Source organism: Dryobates pubescens, chromosome Z (assembly GCF_014839835.1).
Source record: "Dryobates pubescens isolate bDryPub1 chromosome Z, bDryPub1.pri, whole genome shotgun sequence".
NCBI classification, from domain to species: Eukaryota; Metazoa; Chordata; class Aves; order Piciformes; family Picidae; genus Dryobates; species Dryobates pubescens.
Window position 1 is genome coordinate 58,581,293 of NC_071657.1, and position 15,476 is coordinate 58,596,768.

General features: G+C 40.3%; 2 protein-coding genes across 3 annotated transcripts in view; one reads left to right on the forward strand and one right to left on the reverse strand.

Annotated features, from left to right (window-relative positions):
• CERT1 (ceramide transporter 1) overlaps window positions 1-2,623 on the reverse strand; it is a 75,659-nt gene extending 73,036 nt beyond the window's left edge. For both annotated transcript variants that reach the window (XM_054178109.1, XM_054178108.1), the window contains exon 1: window positions 2,191-2,623. In XM_054178109.1, the coding sequence (XP_054034084.1) occupies window positions 2,191-2,286 (96 nt within the window). In that variant the 5' untranslated portion in view covers window positions 2,287-2,623. The remainder of the gene's footprint in view (window positions 1-2,190) is intronic.
• A 7,230-nt stretch (window positions 2,624-9,853) lies between these two features.
• POLK (DNA polymerase kappa) overlaps window positions 9,854-15,476 on the forward strand; it is a 28,994-nt gene continuing 23,371 nt past the window's right edge. The window contains exons 1-2 of the mRNA XM_009899869.2: window positions 9,854-10,009; window positions 12,797-12,916. Of these exons, the coding sequence (XP_009898171.2) occupies window positions 9,872-10,009; window positions 12,797-12,916 (258 nt within the window). The 5' untranslated portion in view covers window positions 9,854-9,871. The remainder of the gene's footprint in view (window positions 10,010-12,796; window positions 12,917-15,476) is intronic.

Sequence of the window (15,476 nt, forward strand, 5' to 3'; positions counted from 1 at the left end):
TCTTGTATTACCAACTCCCCCCAGCTACGAAAGGCAGAGTCCAAAGTTATCTTGGGTAAAAGAGCAGCAGACATGGAGAACATGTTTCTCTCTTTGACAAGGTTAAGTGAGACAAATATAGCAATCAATCTTGCATTTGCTGTTGCAATCAATGCTTGCTGTTGCAATAAAAACACACAATGAATTGAGGCTCCTTAAAGTATAGTAGGTAGGGATAAGAAAAGACCACTTTTTTCATGGATCTAGATTCTTCTGCTTTAAGGAAGACTCTTCCACACTGAAGCCCATTCCTCACATCCACCTTATAAAGTCTTAATAGGAAATACAATGGAAAAATGTCTAGGGTTCTGCAATGTTTGAAGAGGCCAGCAGGATATACTTCTAATAAGTTTTTCTTACTAAATAACTTCTCTCTTAACAAAGGGGGGAAAAATGAAACAAGCATACAGAGACTGCAGCCTACTTTTATGGCTTTAGAATTTAATTATACACAGTAAGTTGCTAAAGAAAAATACTCTTTCTTTAGTAGGAAGCTTGGTATGCTAGCATTTCATTTTAATTAGTTTGTCTCAAGCATTACCAAAGCATCAAATAACATAAGATAAACTTATCCCTCAAACATGTTCACTGCAACAGGTTTCACCCTTCGGATTACATCCAGTGTTCCTTCAGGAAAGGCAACGTGAACTATATTCAGGCCACTCATCCAGAAAAGTAGTTTGCAAATGCCTAACATACAGAATGTCCGAAGCCATGGCTTCACCTGCTATGCCAGCAAGAAACAGCACCTGGACTTTCAACAACATAAAAATCAATTACCTTGCACAAATTATATCCCTTTCTAATGATGGAAGCATCTAACCAAAGGAAGACTACAATGTTAAAAAAAAAATCCAAAAAACACCAACCATCTGAACAAAAAAGCTACACTAAACCAAAAGCCCCATTTTAACTGCTGTAGCATCTCACACCTCATGCTCTCCCTCCCCAAACACTATTAAATGACAAGATCTTACAAATGAAAGACAAGACCCTTCTCTTCTCCTAACCTTTCCTCCTCCTCTCATCTCTGGGGTTCAAAACACTTCCAGGCTGGAAGGAGTTTGCTAAGTCCATCACAAAGATTAGAGTCCTGGCCCTGTTATGACTGTATTCTCAGCATCCAAGGCCAACTTATGGTCTCTATGTCCTGGCTTGTGTCCAGCCTTATCTTGTAGGAAAGGAAAAAAATCAAGACATAGTTGTTTAATTCCAGTAATATTTCAACATTATTCTGAACCTATTCTCTGTAATAATATCTTTGTGCAAACTTAGTAATTCAATATCCAACTTTAACGTCGTCCTAAAAAAATATTCCTCAGTATCAATGAGCACGTACCTGCAAGCCATGTTATTTTCAGCGGTAAGAGAGAAGAAAAAGTATGTTTATTTTTAAAATGGGAAACAAGCTTTAGGGCCATTTTCCTTCCGCTTCTCTCCACCTCCCGTACTTCTTGCTACCGTGCTTTGATACTTAGATCAATGGCTTCTGTGCCAGTGCTCGCTTCTGGGGAGCAACACAGGCTGTGCCTGTCGTCGGGAGCTCCCGGAGGCAAATGGGTTGTCGTGGCCCCGGGCCCGCCGCCGGCTTTGGCCAGGAGCCTGAGGCACGGGGGGAGACGCCCTCGCTCGGCGCACCCTACTGCCTCCTCTCGGGCCCGGGTCTACCAAACCTCACGCCGTGCTGCCAGCGGGTTCGGACAGGAACCCCCAGGGCCGGGCGACAATGACATCGCCCCCACCCACCCAGACGGTCAGAAGCCGCGGCTCTCCCAGGAGCAGGGGCTTCCTCCCGTGGTGTGGAGGGGCGGTAGGGCAGCTGCGCAGAGACAGGGGGCCCGGTGGCGGGGACGTACCGGTGCCCGCGGCTATGGGAGGGGGTGCGAACGGCTGGCGTCGAGCGCCGCAGCCCAGCAGGCTCCCTTGCCGTCAGGTGGCAGCTGCGCGGCCGTGCCAGTGCCTCCTGTGGAGCCTCCCGGCCCCACAACCAGGCCCCTCTACCGACACCGGGTGCCTCGGCCTGATTCTCTGGAGCGGGCAGATGAGAGGCAGACGGGTCTGACAGCCTTCGCATGAAGGAGAAACGCGAGGGAGAATCGGGGCGCGGAAAGGGGAAGCAAGAGGCCGCAGGGCAGGGGACAGGCAACTTACCTTGCTAAGCACCCCGCAAAGCTCAACAGGCAGCCCAAGCTCGGTCTCAGGGTCCTCCTCGGAGCCGGAGGAATGCCAGCTCTGGTTGTCCGACATGGAGACCAGAACCGTAGCCAGCCGAGCAGGGAAAAGTCGAAACGGCCCCCACCCAGAGCAGTCTCAGCCTCCTCCTGCTGAGGGACGGGAGCGGCGGGCTCTACCTGAGCGGCACCGCTCGCGCCCGCGGGTGTCACCAACACCTCCCGCCTCTGCCGACTGGCCGGCTGCGAGGCACGCAGGCTCGGGCTTCCCCCTCACCGCAGGTCCGCAGCCCCCGCCCGCAGCAAGAGCCACAACATAGAGGTGGCGTGGGGAGGAGGGGCGAGCGCACGTCCGCCTGCCGCGCACTCCGCTCAGAGCTCTGGCGCTTCTACTGCTGCCGCCGCCATCTTACGTGAGCGGATACTCCGTAACACTATTTACCAGGTCCGCCCCACGCCCGCCCTTCGGCCCCACGGGGCCACGCGGGGCCTGACGGAAGTTGTAGTCTTGCCCTGCGCAGCTGCAAGCCCGGACGCAGTTGCCTCTTGGGAAAGGTAGTTTCTAGTGATGGCTAATGCAGTACTTTGCGCTGGGAAATGTAGTCCGCCGCAGCGGCCGGCGGATGCCATCTTAGCTTCGTCATTTCTCTGGCGCTGACAGTGAATTTCATCTCCGTGCCTCCGATGAGATGGGGAATTGTGGTCCCGCCGCCGCCACAGAAGGGCAGCGGTACTGTCTGGGGTGACACTTGCTTTATTTTTTTGTGGCGGGAGGGGATGTGTGTCTCTCCGGCCCTGTTTGCTTTCTAGCCTGAGAGATGTGACCTCATCTTCCCTGCCTCGCGTCTGCAGGACTGGGAGGTGAATGCCAGACCTTTCCCTTAACAAAACGGGTGGCCGCGGAGCCTGCAGGAAGGGGTGGGAAGTACTGCCGTATCCCGAGCGAAGTGTAAGGGCAAGGCGGGCTCTCCCCCCACAGTTAACGGAGTCCGTGCCCCCGTGCTCGGCTGGTGGGCGAGTCGCTCCTTCGGGACGGTGGGGCGAAGAGGCTGCTGAAGCCCTCGCCTTGCGGGCGGGCCTGGTTAAGCGCGGCGTGCCTAGAAGACGCGCTGTGCTGCCGCGGATAGACTCGGCAGCCCACTCCGACCTGGCTGAAGTGACGCTGCTGTGCCTCCCGCTTTCGTTCTCCTAAAGCCATGTTATGAGCAGAGCGGAAAGTGGCGATCAGCAGTTAGCTTCATCTGCCAGGTAGCGGTGTCTTGTCTGTTATATACCTAATATTTTCGCAGTTTATGGAACGAAGCGATTTTTTTTTCCCCTTTCAGACTTAATCTGAGACGTGTGTGGTTGCGGATATTTGTGGGTGGAGAAGTATTTGCAGGAAAGAAAAACACCGTAGTTGAATGTGTCATTTCACAATTTATGAACAGATACAGTGAGTTGGAAAGGATGTAAGATTTGTGCCGGCTCCTCTCCTTTCTCGTGATTTCTTGGGGAAGGGGGAGAAGGGGAAGTGTCTTAAATAGTGTTGATTGAGGAAACAGGTTTAGAGCTGACGCTTCGGGATATATTGCAAGAGCAATGCTGCACAATTTTATGTTCTTTGGTTTCCTTATTACGACAGATAGTAGTGTAATTCCTTCCATATAATTCCTTCCATATTACACTAGCTGAAAGTTTACATGGAGGGTTTATATTTTTTGGAGTTGTTAGCATTCACGCTGTTATTTATGTGCATTCTTTGTAGCAGCTCAAAGTTAATGCCAGTGTAAGTCTCTGGTATAAAGATATTTACAGTACTGAGAAAGGTTGGTAAAACAGCGTAATTTTCCTAAGCAATTAGAAATGAACAGTTGCAAACATCTTAATATACATGTAATCAGTCAAGTGATATTACCTGAAAGGCCAATCATGTTTTCTTCATTAAACTTAGAATGAACTTCTTTCTCTACCCTGATCGAGGAGGTAGAGACATGTCTGAACAAATCCTCTTGATAGTGGCAGTGATAGCCATGTGCTGTCATGATTTTTGATCGAGGGCTAATCACTTAGTCCCAGAAGTAGCTCTTTTCACCCCATTTCTCCTTTTTTTTTTTTTTTCTTTCTTGTTTCCTTTAGGATATACTGTGGCTTAAACGTGTTAAAAAATAAAAATGGTATGAATAGATAATCTTTAAAGTTAACAAACAAACTCGTTCTTGTTAAAGAGAGTATTTGTTTATTCTAGGTAATATTTTGCAGAAAAAGCTTTAAATTAATAAATATTGGATGACAAAAGGTTTGTCTTTTCATATAATGATTTGTCTATACCAAATAATAGATTTCTTTTACATCTGCCATATCTTCCTAATGTGTCTCACTTTTTCCATGATGGCACCAGCCTACAGTCTTCCAAAAGGTGTATTGGGATTGTGAAGGTAAATTACCTCTTTTTTCTCATGTTCTAATAATCTTTCTCATCTGTAGCTTACTATTACTCTTAATGAGTTCAGGCTATATCTACATTAGCAAGAATATGTTGCAGTGAGAATAGATTTGTAAAGGAAAGATCTGTTGCTGAGGAGCTTGAGTCCATGTTAGATGTGCTTTAAGAACTGTTTCATCAGACTAGCCCTAATCTAGTCCCATGGAGAGCACCTGCATTAGTAAGTGTAATGTCTCAGATGTACTCTGGAAGCACTGTTAATCCAGTTCAGTTTAGTTTTAAAGAAACCTGGTTTGCCTGCTCCAGGACCAGTCTGGAATGTGAACCAGGGTATGGGAAATGGAGACAATCAATGTGATAGACTGATGTAGGCCATTCACTATTGTCCATCTCTTTCTATGCCTTTTCCACTGGACCTTTGTTTTGTGATTCATTGATACATTTATTTCATCGCACACCCCAGTACTCAGTCTGTAACCCTTTTAGCATCTTGGGGGCTGTGAGAAATTTAGAAATTATTGTCTTAACTGGAAATAATCACACTTGTGTTAGAGTAGCAAAATAAGTAATGCTGTTTTGTATTACTGATCTACTTCTGTCAGTAAAAAAAGGGGGTTTAAAATTTTACTACTCAATGTCACTCATAAATATCATAAAGTGCATAACTTTATAGTTCTTTTTTGATTCACCCTTTTCATGTCTCTTATTTCCACTACTGTACCTTCTGTTGTTGTGTGTCCATTGTACCTCACTAAAACACATTCACCACTAGTGTATAATTAGTGTTCTAGTATGTTCATGCTTACAGTTATATTTGCTTAGTTATATTTGCTCCTAAGTTCAAGACTATTTTTCTTAAGAGGATTATTTAAATGGTGTGATAAATGGCATGAAGTGCATATTTTGGCATTTGATTTTAAGTATTGTCAGAAGCAATCTCTATTATATGTTTACTTTTCACGTTCATGTTAAATGTGCTTTAAAGAAGTGTGTCTTCAGACTAGCCCTAGTCACGTCCCATGAAAGGCACCTGCATTAGTAACTGCAGTGTCTCAGATGTGCTCATGAAGGGTGAATTATGTATTTTCTAAAAGGATTGAATTGCCTGCACTTTGTTACAGTGAGTTCAGAAAAGACATGACTGTAGGAGTTTGCTTTCTGAAGACTCATTGTAGGTACTTGTATGTGATCTATGTTTTTGTAAAATGCTGAATAGCTGCTGTTTGTGAAATAGTCCCATTCTATTGTGTCACCCTGGGCACTTGAAATTTTCACTTCTGTAAGTCCTGGCCCAGTTTTCAGTATTAATTTGTCATGTACCTTGGTTTATTACACATGTACAAATACATCTTTCTTAGAAGTTTCTGGTTTCCAGGCTGCTAGGTTTTATTATATAGTGAGAGAGAATAGTGAAACAGTAGATGTTTTGAATGCTTTGGTAGGGAACCTATATGGTTAACACCATGTGTGTTAAATGCTATTAACACTGGTGTGTGGTTCCTCCTGATAGTTCTGGTCTTGTAATTCATTACGGTATTAGAACTGACAGGAGTCCTTTTCTCAGGGCTATTTGGAAGCCAGGACTGTAAGTAAATACCAACCCCCCTGTGACTGAAAAGCTTTGAGCAGACAGTGCAGAAGGACAGTCTAATCTGCTTACTTGGACATGTCTTTGTTTCTTGGTGGTTTATCTTGCTGAGGAAGAGAGACTTAAGAGGAGTGTATGTTTAAATCATAATCAGAGGAACATGGGTTTACAATTAAATGAGAGTTAAGGAATTTGTTAAGTTTGATCCCCTAAGTCAGAATGTTTCCTTGTCAGATGAATACTTGGAAAAGTCAGGTGCACTTCTTCTGCAAAGTATGTAATGTAATGTTACTGTTTGGAGATAGGTTCAGAAAATTGTCCAAAAATGTGCCATATTTGAATAAAGGTAGAAGCACTTGAAATTAAATTATTGCTCTGATTTTACTGCTGTTTCAGTCTCTTGATACTTTTAGGTACTGTGTAACCCTGTCTGACTCATTGAGTTTCTGTGCCTGCTCCTAGAAGAGCTTGATTGAGGATTTATTAGTGGTCCTTTCCTCTTACAAGCATCCCAGGTTACTTAGAAAGCTCGCTATACAGTAATGCTGTTCTGTGGTTTCTTTCCATCTTTCTGTTTTGCGTTAACTGTTGGCATCTACTTCCAAAGGCTTGTTACCTTTAGAAGTCCTTTCAGTAGCAATTAAGGTTACTTCCTGCATTAATAGATGATTCATAGATCCAGCTCCTTTCACCCATTCCTAAATCATAAGATTAACAGGATAGTGTTTAATTGTAGTCTGCCTTCACAGATTTGATTGCTTTCACACCTGACTTTCTCAGTATGATACTGAGGAACATTTTACATGTTCTCTTAGAGGAAACAGCTCTTTCAGAAGCTTTTTGAGAGGACAGCATGCCAAAGATATGTCGCCTTTTGCCTAGACTGTTCTGAGTGTTTCATTATGCTCTAAACTTTTACCCTCTTTTAGCAAAAATGTTACAAGATCATGTCATCATAAGCTAAAGGTTTTCTCAGGGTCAATTCTCCATTAAAACAGTTTCTACTTGTCCTTACCAGTTCCTACTCTGACATTTTGGTCACCTTTTACACAGTGTTTCAAAATTTTGCTTCTCCTGTGTTCCTTTTAAATATGTCCATTTTACTTTGTCTGTGGCAGATGATCCACCAATTTTATCTGACAGTGCTGAATTTGGTATTGCAGTTTTTGTGAGTGATTTCAATATGCTGAAAATCTTATAAATTTTTTTATTTAATCTGAAACAAAATCTTCTGTTTATCTTAAGCAGATGAAAGTTATATCAGTTGTTATTCATCAGTTGTTATTCTTCTGTACATCTTTAAGGCTTGTTGGAGAATTAATGTGTCCTCAAATATTTTCTTCTTAATATCATCTAAGGTATTCCTTGATATCTATACAGTTTATCATTGGACACTAGCAATATATTTTGTTCCACACAAGAAGCTGAAAAGATTAAACATATCTGAAGATCACCATTTATGAGTCTTTTTAAAGACAATTTTTTTTTCCATGGCTGGCAGCATCATGGTAATTTTTTTTCTTGCTGGATATATAGCAGTGTGATAGAGAAGGCTTTTGACTGGAACAAGTTGGTGTTCAAAACCTCTACTATAAAACTGAGCCTTTAAGAGTGATCTAAATGAGGAGGGGAAAAGATTTGTATATGCTCAAGATAAAGATACTTTCAGAATTAAGGGACAGCTGAAAAATTTTGCCAACACTGGAGCAGGAAGTGGAAGCAATCTTATGCTCATTCCAGATTCTTGAAGGGAAAGAGTGCAAAAAGAACCAGGGGCAATAATGGAGAAATATTTTCCTTTGAGGAAAGTATTTGTTGGGAATTGTGCCTGTTATTTTCCATAGATTGCCAGTAGCAATGGAATTATTGTGGAGGCATTGATACAGGGGTGCTTACAAGCTTGAGATGAAACTTGGAGTGTTGTGTGGGATGCAGTACTTTTTCCTACTGCAAAAAAAACCATGAAAATTTTTGTCATCATTACCTTTGTTTAACAGATACACATAAAAGCTGTGAAGCCACTCCCATTCCTACTTGACCCTTATAGTAGTAGCTCAAGTTCTGATCTCTGTGTCACCTTCTTTTCTTTGAAATACAACCAGCTGGAGATAAAGGCATCATTAATTACCTGATCCTGCCTCTTTGGAAGACATCACTAAAAATAATCTGAATTAGTAGAATGTGATTAAAATTGGGATATTTTTGTCAGAACTCTTTTAGAATATAGTTTTCTTTGATATCTTGACTTCAGCTGGCTCCTAGTATGTTTCTGGAGATACTCAGGAAAAAAGTGAACATTAGCACCATTCATTAATTTTATAAAGTCATCCATGTGGTTCTTTAATAGCAAAAATTCATCTCTAAATGTAAAAATACAGTTAAATTTGGTCAATAATGAAACCCACTTACATCCTGTAGCAGAAAAGTTGCATTAAAAAGAAATGCAACACTTGCATTTGTGCAATTTGTGATTGTTTAGTGGAGCTGCTGTACATGCAGCTGAAAGGGCATAGCTCCTTAAAAGAGGAAATGGTTCTGACTGTCAGAGGGAGTAGTTGGAAGAGGAAGTTTAGGAGCGAATGTTCTTTCTGTATGAGTAAAGTTGCAGTGGTTTATGAGTCAGCACCTTGGGGTAGGGAGAAATTATTTCCATATGCTTTTCTAGTAGCAAATACATGTGAAGTAATTTATGCCAGTGTTGCACTTGGGTTCTGCTGGTTCTAATCTGGCAAAATAAGACCACAGATTCATGATGCGGAGGGTAAAATTTACATTATTTAGTTTTCTAAGGTCAATTCAGTAACTACACAGTTTACCAGAAGTTTAGAGCCTATCAAAGGATTCAGCTATTTACGTTCTTTGTTAACAAAGGAATGTGTCAGAAGTTCACGTATCAGAAGTGCCTGCATATATAAGAAATTGCTCATGGCAGCAACTGAATAGTAAAGGTTTGGTAAGCTGTACAAATTAATGAGGAGAAAAAGAATGCATGACATTTACTCTGCATTAAACAATAGGACTCTATTAAAAACTGAAACCATGTGTTTCTCTAAGATGAGCTTTAATACAGACAAAAGTTTTGAATTTTAGGTAGAATTTACTGGGAAAGACTCTATGGCTTGTCTCAAGCAGGAATGAGGACCATAAAAATGGTCTTTTGCAATTGAAAAAAAAAGTTTCTTTTTTTGTTTAATGTAATAATCTAGTGAGCAGTATTTGTGTTTAAGGCTGTGGTGTTTCATCTGACAAGATAACATATGGGCATAAACTTCATACCCATGTGAAAGGTATTAGCCTTTTGCTTGACATTGATGGTGCTCAATTGTTCCTGTAAAAATAGTCTTTAAAAGAGTATGTTTTTTGAGTTAATAAAAATTGAAAGTCTTACTGTCTGTAAACATTGGTAGAGTTACAGCTGGGTTTATGTGATGAGCGTGGCATGTTATCCACTTTACAGGAATACAAATCTTCATATTTGTGATAAGTATCTTGTTTTCTGAATAACATTCAATAAATATAGCAAATTAATCCCTTAAACTTTTTTTGTATTCTTCAAATGGAATTTACAAATACATTATTTTATTTTTATTTTTTTCCCCCCCCTCAGATATTAATTGTTAGAAGAGGTACTTGTTTTCAAGAAGTCCTATGGACAACATGAAGGAAGTTGATAACAGCTCTTGCAGTGATGGAGTTCTACTTAGAATGGGCCTCAATGATAACAAAGCTGGAATGCAAGGTTTGGATAAAGAGAAAATCAATAAAATCATCATGAAAGCTACCAAGGTTGGTTTGCTTCATAAGGCTCTTCCGTGTAGATGGAGATCTTCTATAAAGAAATACTTGTGTGGGAAGGAAGGGAAGGAACTGTAGCTCTGTGAGTATCATAGGGCACTGTTGGATTCATCCACAGGAACATGGAAGAACACAGCTGAGTACATCCTTAGGTGTGGAATATTTTGTCCAAAGCAGGACATAAATATTATGGCATTGTCCAGAGATAATTGTGAATGTTTCAGCTTCTTTAGGCCTCTTTGTTTTCTCCTTTTCCATTCCTTTTGCCTGCCTTATCATTACTTAGCCAAGCATATCTATTTCTGTTTATCACCTTCCTGTAGCTGATGAATCTCTTACAACCTCTTTTTTATTCTAATACTTCCAGGTAGAATTTCTTTGTGATTACTGCTTGTCTTCTTGACTGTCTTCTCAGTGTTTGAGAGACATTTGTGGCCCCACAAATTTACAAAATACTTAAATATTAGTCCTCTTACCTTGTTACTGGAGAGTCATCACATAAAGCTATATGACGATAACACCTTATCTGAGTAGCTCTGGGTTTTCTTACACATTTGTGGAAAGAAAAGTGAAAATATTTAATTTGACTTTGCTGTGGCCCTAGGTTACATGCTTCATATTTTGCTCTTGAATTCTATGTTGACTACTGTTGCAGAATGGCTTGCAAAGACATGGTTCTACGGAACAATGGTTTGAACAAGAGCATGTAGGCCGGACTCCATCTTGTTATTTACTGCTCACAGTAAGCTAGTGTGTTGATGCAGCCAGGCCACCATGGCCTTGTAGCTGTGCTTGCAGCTGCCTGCAAAGGATAACAGGATACCAAAGCAAGGTCACTACGCCCTTACAGGCGATAACAAGTAAAGAAGAATGTAAAACAGAATTCTTGTGATTATCTCATCAGGATGGGAAAGCAGGATGTTTAACTGCAGAAGGTGGGGTTGGCAGCTAGGCTACTGTATATAAGGACTGTCTGATGCTCAATAAAGTTGGATTTCGTGGATCATATTGATCAGTGGCGACCCCTTCTTGCGACAGACTACTATTGCTCTGTGTTAAACTGCAGGGGGAACAGAAAGGATACTACAGACACCTCTTACTTGTCTTTTTTTATTGCTTGCATTTTCACTTTGATGTCACTTGCTATCAAGCACCTTACTGACTGGGTGTTTCTTCTGTTCACTCTTTCTTGAAAACATAGTGTTTTGTCAGACATTTCTCTACTAATGATATTTGGATAACTTTCTTTGGCAGAACAGTTACTGATTCATTCCTGGTAGAATGAACTGTAAAGAAGGCTTTCAAAACTGATACACAGGCCTATAGATATTCTAATGTATTTCTCTTAAACACACACACACACACACACACACACACACACACACACACACAAAAAAGGCTAGAGAATGTAAAGACTAGATACAGTTTGAGAAGTCAGAAAAGAAGCATTTCTTAAGCTTTTCTTTAGTCTTCAGAATTACACCTATAAACACTACCTCAAATTGTATTACAACAAGAATTTATGGCATATCAGCTGTGAAATACTGCGAGAGATGTAAAAAGCCCCACAGCTTAATAACAAGTATTTGATTACTTCCCACACAAACATTTTGGGACTTACTTCTTTCAGTGTGTCTCAGCAAATCATGTTTGATTGCAGAGAAGACAAAACGTTTAAATGTTTGTCAGATATTGAAAGAAAACACACTCTACTTTCTTCTGATTAGAGATCTCTTATCAGTGAGTCATGATACATTACAGTCTTGTCATTTGTTCTTTTTATCATTAATGTAACAGTGACTATTTTTGCCCTGTATATAAATGCTTAACTCTTCCTTGATGGTAGCTGTATTCTTGGCATCCATGACAACTTACTAGCACAGGATTTGAGCTAAAATTTTGTCCACTTATTCATATGAGGTGCTTTGGTAAACAACATGCAGACATTATTTATTTTTTTATAAGCTAAGTGTGGTGGGTTGAAATTTCCCCCCCCCTAGCATTAACTTTGCCAGACCAACTCAGAAGCAAATGAAAGATGTATTTACAAGCAAAAACTACACTCTGCAATGGAATGCAATGAATATGTACAAAATATACAGTATTTACAATGTGATACAGATATTTGTAATCAGCAAACAACATGAAAAAGCCCCCTGGTCAGAGACCAGGGAAGCCATTCTACTGCCCCCTCTCCCTCTGTTCCAAGAAGAGCAGAGAGAAGGCAGTGGGTTAGACTGAACTAAACAACGCAGTCAAGCCAAGGTCAGCATAGAAGCAGGTTCATCTGTCCCAAGTGAAGCAGAGAGATCAGAAAAGAAAGAGAATTGTTTAGGTACTGCCCGTTTTATGGAGGAATGAATTTGTTTTTCTTTTTGCACCCAATAGTGATTTATTTACATCTTTCTACTTTTCTGCTCAAAATCTGTAACTGAATTTTAAAAGAATACCTCACTAAGCAGGCATTGCAAGAAAAATATTTTAGCTGCTGGTTTTGGGTTTTCTTCTTTTTTCTCTTTCATTGTTTATTTTCTGTGATGAGTCTGGAAGAGAAGTGGCATTGTGTGACCCCTACATGATTGTTGATTTTTTTTTTTTCTTTTTAATATTTTAATGACCATCTTCTTTTATTCATGTCTCTTGTCTGTCATTTGCATGAAAAAACAAAGCATTAGAAACTGTTACTGTGTTCTTAATTTTCTGTAGTTAAAGGTCAAATGTGATTCTTTATAGGAAATGACAAGTAAAATAATTAGTGGTTTTGCAATTTTCTTCCAGGGTTCTAGATTTTATGAAAATGAACTTAAAAAAGATCAACAAGTTAACCAACGAATTGAAAAAATGATGCGGCTAAAAGAAAAAATTACAGCACAACAGCTCTTGAAAGCACAGCTGCAGGTAGTAGCCCTCTAAAGACTATTTGGAGAAGGTGGTGCATGACAAACATTTTAGTGTGTTCTACTTTATTGCATTAAGATCTGGGGATAAGCACTAATATTAACAACTGTTTTATGTTAGTCATGTAAGTAAAAGTGCATGGTATTTTGATGAAGTAACCTTATTAAGAAATTGCTAATAGAATAGATTGCAAAATAATTCTGAAATGTTATGTAAATAAGTAAACTGAAGCAAAGTGATTCCTGTTCTTATAAGTCTGAGGATTTTAAGGGGGTGTCATGGTTTATGTATATGTTTTGTTAGCTAGCCTGTTAATGCATACATCATTGAGATTAATTTTTGCTTTTCTGCTATATGTATATTTCTGTTCAGTCACAATTGTCAGCTCTTCTGGATACTCCCTTCTTTATGCTAATTAATTGAAAAACCAAGCAGTCACAAAAAAGTAGAAGTGTTCTGTGCTAGAAAGATGAAATTGCCTTTTCAAATGCTAAGGACAGGTGATAGTATCCAAAGTGTTACTGGGTATGAAAGGCTGTCAGAAGAAAACGGCATCATCAAGGTCGCACACTAAACATTCCTAAGCACAACAGAATTAAATTTGCCTGAGGGAGCTTAATTCTTTTTGTTTTTCATTTGTACTGTGATTCAGTCTTTAATTACATGATTGCTTGCTATTTTTCCCTACCAGGATTCTTGCTTCATTTGATACGCAGTACAGACAGTGTTCACAGAATGGGCAATTGCTCAATATTTACTGTTGTCCGCATTGTTCACTGGGTGGCCTGGAGCTTTATTTGTTGTGCACTAGACTAATGTGGCTTTGAATGCAGAGTTACTGATTTCCTCATAGACTTTTCTACATTATATGCCACATACTGTGAATTCTTTACATTATTTTTAATACTGCAGCAAAATAGATACAGTGTTTTGTAGGTGAGCACATAAAGATTAAACACAGCCATTAATTTTGAATGCCTTTGTAAGGATTATAGGTCCTGAGCTTTAGTTGTACAGTCTCTTTTTTGTTCATTGCAGATTTACATCACTTCTGTGAGCTAGATGCCAGGTTCTCAAATCTGTGCCCAGAAAAGCTTGCAATTACTGACTACCTCTGAAAAGGTTTTATAAGCCTGCCTCAATTATTCTTAGCTAATCTTTAACATGGTTCAGTTAGATCTCTACTTCTCTGTTTTGGTTTGTTTGGTCTGGTGGTTTGTTTGTTTTGTGTTGTTTTAGTTGTGTGTGTGTTTTAGTTTTCTGGACTTGTTTTTAAATAATTCTATGCTTCCGTCACCACAGAAATTTTCATTTTACAGAGAACAGTCTTAAAAACAAACTACATGAATGAGACAGATCCCATTAAATTAGTGTGTGGTTATGTAATTAAAGACTATATAGTGCATATAGAATGATAGAATGAGTTGAGTTGGAAGAGACCTTAAAGATCATCTAGTTCCAACCCTTCATGGGCATGGACACCTCCTACTAGACCAGGTGGCTCAAGTTCACATCCAACCTGGCCTTAAATGGTTCCAGGGTTGGAGCTTCCACAACTTCTCATGGCAACGTGCTTTATACAGTGAAAGGGAAAAATTTTAATGGCTTTGAGTAACCTTATGCTGTCTTTTCCTGAACTTGATTCTTTCATCTTGCAAAATGTTTGGTGGTGGTTTTTGTTGTTTGTTTGTTTGTTTGTTTTTTCTTTCTCCCCCCCCAATGCTTTGTATGACAATTGCTTTCTGTAAAAGAAAAAAGAGATTCAGGGACCCGAATTTCAAACCCCATGTTTGAAATCTTTATGCCACTTGTTCAAATAGTAATGTTCATTATTCCCAATGGAGTAACTGCTAAGTCAACTGCATGACTACTACATGAGAGCTGTCATGAGAGCTACAACTACATGAGAGCTGTCATTAGAGGGTAGTAGCATAGAATTGCTTTGATTGGAAAAGACCTCAAATATTGTTGAGTTAAACCATCAGCCTAACACCATCATGTAAAGACCATGTCCTAAAGTGCCATGTCTACACATTTCTTGAGTACCTCCAGGGGCAGTGACTCCACTGCCTCCCTGAGCAGCCTGTTCCAATGTCTGACCTTTTTCTCTGTAAAGAAATTTTTCGTAATACCCAGCCTAAACCTCACTTGGCAAAGGGCGATTTCCTCTTGTTCTATGACCTGATACTGGGGAAAGGAGACTGACCTCCTTTCAGGGAGCTGTAGAGAGCAATGAAGTCTCCTTTCAGCCTACTCTTCTCTGGGCTGAACAACCAGAGTTCCCTCAGCTGCTCCTCACCAGACTTGTTCTTTAGACCCTTCATCAGCTTCATTACCCTTCTCTGGACCTGTTCTAGCACCACTCATGTCCTTCTTGTAGTGAGGAGACAAAACTGAATCCAGTGTTTGAGGTACAGCCTCTACAAAGCCCAGTACAGGGGACTTTCCTAGTCCTGCTGGCTCAAAATCTTGGATTTTGTTTCCATCCTTTGTATGCAGATAAACTCTGTTCATGATTGTTGTTACCTTCAATTCTTCATCACAAGTTCTGATGCTCTTG